At 36.6% G+C, this 7,488-nt stretch overlaps 1 protein-coding gene across 1 annotated transcript in view; it reads left to right on the forward strand.

Annotated features, from left to right (window-relative positions):
* Nucleotides 1–3,251: 3,251 nt before the first annotated feature.
* LOC107747042 (mediator of RNA polymerase II transcription subunit 13-like) overlaps nt 3,252–7,488 on the forward strand; it is a 78,727-nt gene continuing 74,490 nt past the window's right edge. Inside the window, exon 1 of the mRNA XM_016561456.1 lies at nt 3,252–3,815. Within this exon, the coding sequence (XP_016416942.1) occupies nt 3,750–3,815 (66 nt within the window). The 5' untranslated portion in view covers nt 3,252–3,749. The remainder of the gene's footprint in view (nt 3,816–7,488) is intronic.

Raw genomic sequence — 7,488 nt, forward strand, 5'->3', positions numbered from 1 at the left:
GGTCCTCACAGACCCCTCGTACAGGGTGTCTCCGGTGACTGATCCACACCTGCGATGATGGGAAAGAGAGCAGCTGAGATCTGGAACCGAGAACCTTCATGAGAAATAAGAACTAATTTTGCTGAAGCATTTGACCAGGTTATTTAAATTAATTATTGTTAGACTTATTTCAAAGGTAAACTTATTTCAAGTGATTTTTGAACATGTACACTATTGAAAAGTTTGGAAAATTAATAGCTAAAAATAAGTTTGTACTGTTTTTAAAAGAAGTCTCCTCACCAAAGCTGCATTTATATAGTCAAAAATATTGTAAAAATAAAGTAATAAAAGAGCAGTCATTACTCAGTCTCTTCAATGATTCTTCAGAAATCACTATACTTTGCTGGTTTGATGCTTAAGAAACATTTCTTTTTACTGTCAATGTTGAAATGCTGAAAGCAGCAATGTTGCTGCTTAATATTTTTGTGGAAACAGTGATACATTCAAAAGTTTGGAGTAAGTAAGATTTAAAATATATTCAATATATACTTCTATAAGGACGCATTAAATTGAACGTGGCAGTAAAGACATTTATATTGTTACATACGATTTCGACTTCAAATAAATGCTTTTCTTTTGAGCTTTCAACTTATTAAAAATCCTGTAAAAATGAATCACAGTTTCAAAAAAAAAATGTAATCAGCAATGTTTTCAACACTGATAATGATTCTGAAGAATCATGAAGTAATTGCTGAAGACTGCATTAATGTCTGCTGAAATTAAAACACATTCAAAAAGAAAACAGTTGTTTTAAATTGTAATAATTTCACAATATTACCGATTTTACTATATTTTGATCAAATAAATAACGTTGATGAGTATTCTCATTGAAGAGACTTCTTTCTAAAACATTCAAAACTAATGATGCCAAACTTTTGATCAGAAATGTAATTCCTGGTAATATTAATGAATTTTTATGTTTTGTTTTGCATAATTTTGGTACTGTGTTGAGTTGCCATTTGACATCCATATGTGTTTGTGTGATAGTGAATGCATATCTGCATATATTCTTATGTGTGCACTGAAAGAAACAGTCAGACTGCTCCTGTATTTACACGCATTACCCTTTTGAACCTCTGAAGCCCTCCTTGACTCCACTTTTGCTGAAAGGAACAGGAAGGATATCACCACTTAGCCTGTGTAAACAGCAGGTCTGCTGTTGAACTGTGGCCCTGCAACTCCTATTGACACACATTCCACTGACCATTGATGGGTCTGCTAGCGCGTGTCTTATGTGCCCCTTGTGTGAAAGTGTGTGTGTGTGTGTGTGTGTGGATATCAGACAAACTTTAAAAGGAACCTGTCAAGGAGGTGGCGAATCAGCTTTGCAAGCAGGACAGTCTACAGATAAAATGCATCAGTCTACTTATTGATTGATTGATAAAAATTAAATGAAAATTGACATTAAAATAATAATAAATATATTATTGTTAAAAATGACAATAAAAATGAACGAATAAATGAACAAAAAAAAAAAAAATTCACAATTTGATTTGTCAATTTTTAAATAATTATATATATGTTACCAAAAAGTTATGTAATGGACAAACAATGGGAATATGTGAGTGTGCGAGGGAGAGATGTGCATGCCATTCTTTGACAGATCTATTGTATGTGTAGGCATGACCTTGTAAATTAATGCAGCCATCAATCTACTTAATTCTCTTTGGATCCATCTTTCCCCTTCACATCAAAAGCCTTTATAATTTCACCTCTGACAAATATGCATTATCTAAAGTAAAAGTGCTTAATTTAGTGGACGTATTATTTGAATATTTGTACAAATCTATAGACCTAAAGTAATTTATTGTGAAGCACCAATGTGGCTAACAGGTTATGTGCTCGTCAATGAAGTTTTCATTTTCTAAATGCACTTCAGCCAGACAAGCCCCACTATCATTAGAAAAGCATGCAGCGAATGAAGCTGGCATCTGATTATTACGTCCATGGGAATACATCTCACTTAAACTCTCGAGTGAAAGTAATCTCATTCAGCCAGCTGCGTGTCTAACTACGCCTATAACACTCTGTGTATTATCTATTTTCGTGAAAAAAAAGTGTCTCTTGTCATGGAACCACATAAAAATGCAAGGACATGTTCAAGGAGATGCTCAACTGTATTGTGCAGTTACTTCAACTTATTATGTTTGAAATAGTTTACATTGGGACTGAAATTAGTTACAAGTTTTCTAATAAATAAGTTTCTTATTGATGATTTTTACAAAGAGTTATCAACTATAAATACAAGTCAAGACCGTTTTGATTTCATGCGAACATTGCTGGTGTAAATAATCACATAAATATATTGGGTAGCCTACTTGTAATATATATATAAAAAATTATATATATATATATATATACAGTTTATTCGCTATAGTTTAGAAAATGGTAATAAAATATGACAAGAACTTAAACTGTGTCAGAACAAATTACACTTGATAATGTCAGATAACTTTGATAGAAAGTTATGTAATGAATTAGGTTGAATAGCTGTCAGCTGTTAAATTTAAGTACACAATTAGATAATAACAATTTAGGTCAACCAGTTACCAAGCAATGCGTAATTTTGTTAAGTCTGTGGTGTAAAAAAGTTTGCATTAGCAATTAAAGAAAAAAACACTTAAGCAAAACATGGTCAGGTCAAAGTGTTTGGTCCCAATTTATCCACTGTATGTAGAATTTTTTGGGTATAATATGTTACAGTTTACTTTAATTTTGCAATCCTCACTTACATAAGTGAACTAGGCCTATAGTGTCCTGCACACACTAGTAAAAAATATCAAAGACTATATCTGGTGTCTGAATAATTTTTGGTTTGACTGTATATATATATATATATATTAAATGTATAATAAAATATAAATCGTTGTATATCCCAGAGCCCCACTGAACCACGAACGAAGGATTTACTTTTTTTTTTTAACTATTATTTAAAAAAAAGTTAAACAAAAGGGAAATATGCATGGGTTTTCCAATGAGTAAAACAAATGCTCAACATACATAGCCTGGGAATAATTTGGTATTAAATGGGTTAAATGACCACTAGGTGGCGCAGGGTTAAAGTGTGCCAGTCGTAATTGTGTTTGCTCAGCGGCGCCCCTAGCGGCAGCGCCCGTCGCTCGAAGTGTTGTTACGCCCCTCATGACCGCCGAGCAGCCAATGGGCTCCGGGAGGCAGAGTTCTCCCTGTGGCCGCCATTAGAGAAAGGAATCCATGAATTCAAATGGAACCAGCAGGAACACAGACCGAGTATACGCTTTTAAATGAAAATGTGCCATTTCATGTAGTTTCTCGTCACCTTTCAACGTTTCTAACGCGGAATGTTTTTCGTTTTTAAACCGCTTTCGGTGGGGATGGAGGTACAAGAGAGTCGTTTTTAAGCTAAAACCGATTTTAAGCCAAGGGGGAGGGAGGAGAGTTGCCTCTTTTTGCTATTCTTTTTTTCTATTTTAATAACACATTCCTCCTCTATTTTTACATGTAATCTATTCCCTCACAGCCTCGTCGACGGTTGAGGCCGTTCTTTTTTTATCTTCCAATTCGGGCTGAACGCGGGAGGCGCGAGCGATCGAATGGGGCTGTTGAATTCCATTCCCCCACCGATTGTTTAAAAATAATTCCGTTCACATTCGACTCGAATTCGGATAAACGTTCTTTTTCTTTTTCCATGGAAAGCCCGATGATGGGATGTTCGAGCGCGCAGTGAAAGGATGAGTTCTTGTTTCGTACCGAACGGGGCCAGCTTGGAGGACTGCCATTCCAATCTATTCTATCTGGTAAGAGATTTAAAAACTAAAAGGAAAAAGCAGCCATTTTTAGCCGCGTAGCATGCTAACATCAGCCCCAGTGGAGAGAGAGAGAGAGCGAGCAGGATCAGGGCCCCAGGGTATGTGTGTGATTCAAACACACGCTGCTTGTTTATTTACTTATTTGTAAGCTTTTCTAAAGAGATTACATGTTTGTAGTGTTTTGCACCAGATGGCTTAACGCAAACCGACTGTGTGTTTTGATTTTATGTATTTGTAAATTGCACGTCACGAAGAGTGTTAGCAGAATGAAAGTTAAAGTTTCTGTTTACCAGCACTTTGTGCAAGTATAAATTAACGTTACTCCGCTCATTTTTAAAAACATGTTATTTTAGGAGTTGTGTAAAACAAAGCGTTTTAGGCTTCAGTTCAAACTCCATGTTCTTATGTTCGGGGGTGTTTACATAAATGTTTACACGCTTCTCTGCAGGCTTATTTTGGGCCATTCCCCGAAAAGGTGCATTTCGTGTCTCTCAAATGAGTCTCTCAAATGAGTCTCTCAAATGAAAAACGTTTCTTTAAGCATATTTTAAAAGCACAAACATTTTTTTTTACATTTTAATCTTTTCCTGGGGACGGCCTGTGTTTTCAACTTCTTGCTTTATTGTTAAATACGTATTATTGATTTAAATGTAGTTTTATACCTATTATTTTTTATATATAATAATAATAATAAAATAAAATCGTGGACACAACGTCTTTTTAATAAAATACTGTCAACAAGTTGTATCCCATGCTTAACTGTTTCCATCTTAACTTCACCTTGCAGTTCCATAATTCAGATTTTTTTTATTTGTCATAATGACATCATTCTTTCATTTTGTTTTTCAGTAGCCATGATACCTTAATTTGTACACTAAGCAGCTAATTATTGGAAACTGGATATTTGTAGAAATATCGGCATTAAATTCCCTTTACAATAATAAACATTTTGCAGTGTCATGACCTTGAGCCAAACTCTAGAAAAAGCTAAATTAACCTGAAAAACTTTGTTTTTGCATTAAAGGCGAAACTATATTCCAATTTTTTTTTATTGAGGTGACATAATACAATCTATCAACACTTAAAAAGGAAGTTACACTTTTTATGGAATCACCCTTTTACCTGATAGTTTTGACAGCTTTGATGCATTTGCATTAATCGTGTGAGCCACGCATCAGTTGTTTGGCTTAAAATAACCAGTGCTGGGTTTGGGGTTTACCTCATGTGTGCAATAAGAGACATGGGGTTTGAAATAGATAGGGCATTCCTGGAGCCTGCAGGTTGTTTACAGCACTTTTCTGCTCCCTAACACACACACGCACTTTTACACACGTGCTGGCGTCCCATTGACTTCTATTGTTCTTAGATTAAGCTAATTATAATAACAGACATTATTTGTTCGGTGTATGCATGTTTTGCTATACATGACATTTTCAGAAACGTGTCCTTCACAACAAAACAAGTACACGGACAGACTCTCGCGAACAGTGTCAAGGCCTTGTGGTGAATTATATAACTTCAGCTTATCAAACATCCAGTTTAATGCCTGCTCTGTTTTATTACTGCCACAGCGCAATCTCTGATATTGTCTGAAGATGGATGGCTCCACTGAGAGCTTGTTTGCACACTTTGTTTGAATGTATTGCTTGATGATTTGAATATGAATAGTTGCAGTTTTCCAGAAACTTGTTTGCGCTCTCAGTCTCGGAAGAAGCTTTTTTTAGGGCCCGAGCACCCATGGTGTGAGGACCCTATTGGAATTGCTACGTTTCTTCTTATTATTATTAGTAGGGCTGGGCGATAAATCGATAACGATAATTATCGAGCTATATACATTTCCTCAATAAACGATATGAAGAGTTTGATAAATGTTCGATATAATGTTTATGCGGCAAAGGCGGAACGAAAGAGCACTAGTCATTTGAAGAGCGCCACTCGGAGTGTTTATCCGCTCGGATCAAAGTTCCAACAGCGACACGGCGTGAGCATTACTAGAGTAGATGATGAATCTCGATCACGCGACACTAAACAGTGCTGTGAGATCCTGTGTGAAGTGCTTGAGTTCAGTGAAGAACACAAATAACTGTTTACAGCCAGATGATACGGTGCTGACAAACAGGAGAAACTTTGGGCAACGATACAGTCAGAAGGCTTTTTAATCTACAAATCGCCATCATTTACCATAGATTTACTGTAGTACCACTAACTGCACCATGGTATTGTGTTAGACATTAGGGATAGGGTTGGGTATTGATTGGGTTTTTTATGATACCGGTGCCAAATCGATACTTTTAAAACGGTACAGGTACCTAAACGGTGCCTGAACCGATACTTAAAAAAAAAAAAAGCTTTAAGGGCTAGATTTTCGCTGGAGGAAACAGCTGTGGTGTGATGAGGGGTGAACGCAGCGAAAACTTTACAGTAGATGGGAAACCGATTGCTCCCTCGTGACCTTTTGTAAACTCTATTTATGACAAAGAACTGCACAGATACAGATATTATAACAATCTATCGATAAACACACACGTTGTGTCCTCTGTTTCTGTTTGAGTCCGCTCGCACTGTGCCGCCGCGGTCTGCCGATTGAAGAGCGCGCTGAAAGACGGGGAGGAGATGAAGTCTGCCGCCGTTTTCATATGAAATTTAAAGTGGACTGACTCTGAGGCGATCACGAATTTGTGTACAGTTTATGGAGCTAATCACTATAACCCCACTAAAAATTGCCTAGCGACGCCCATGCTTCTTACGTCCATTTCGGAGAACCAGGACAAATAGTTCAATCGATCGCTCATGCATTTAAGTGGCACCGAAATGAGGCACCGAAATCTGCGTTCTGATTCGGTTCTAGTACATACCGGTTACATAGGTACCGGTGCCGGTACCCAACCCTATGTATAAACGTGGTTGGGCCTTGCAACTGAGGTAGAAGGCATGTAGTATAATTTCACAAAGCTAGTCAGAACATTCTGTTTTTGCTTCAAATTGGGTTATTATTAAATCAAATTGTTTATGAAATTATATAACTAAATGATATGAAATTATATAAATGATATGTATATGAATTATATAACTACAATTAAATAACTGTAATTACAGATTTAGGTTAAATAAAGATGTCAGTCTTAATTTTTCTTTTTAGGAAACAAATCAAAGAAGAAATAAACAAATTCTACTGTTCCTAATATTCTGTATGTTGCTCAAAAACAAAATATATTGTGTTCAGCGGAATTGTTTTTCTTTTTCTTACCCAATCATTTTAAAATGACACATTTTAGAGCTGTAACGACAATACCGTGATACCGTGAAACCGTGATATTTTTTTTGCTTAAGGTTATCATACCGTCAAAATCTCATACCGGCCCATGCCTACTGGGCAGCTCTATCGATAAACACACACGTTGTGTCCTCTGTTTCTGTTTGAGTCCGTTCGTGCTGTGCCGCCGCGGTCTGCGGATTGAAGAGCACGCTGAAAGACGGGGAGGAGACAAAGTCTGCAGCCGTTTTCAAATGAAATTTAAAGGGGACTGACACTGAGGCGATCACAAATTTGTGTACCGTTTATGGAGCTAATCGCTATAGCCCCGCTAAAAATGGCCTAGCGATGCCCATGCTTCTTACGTCCATTTCGGAGAACCAGGACAAATATTTCAATCGATCGCTT

The sequence above is a fragment of the Sinocyclocheilus rhinocerous genome, unplaced genomic scaffold (genome assembly GCF_001515625.1).
Source record: "Sinocyclocheilus rhinocerous isolate Xijiao unplaced genomic scaffold, SAMN03320098_v1.1 scaffold708, whole genome shotgun sequence".
Lineage (NCBI taxonomy): Eukaryota > Metazoa > Chordata > Actinopteri > Cypriniformes > Cyprinidae > Sinocyclocheilus > Sinocyclocheilus rhinocerous.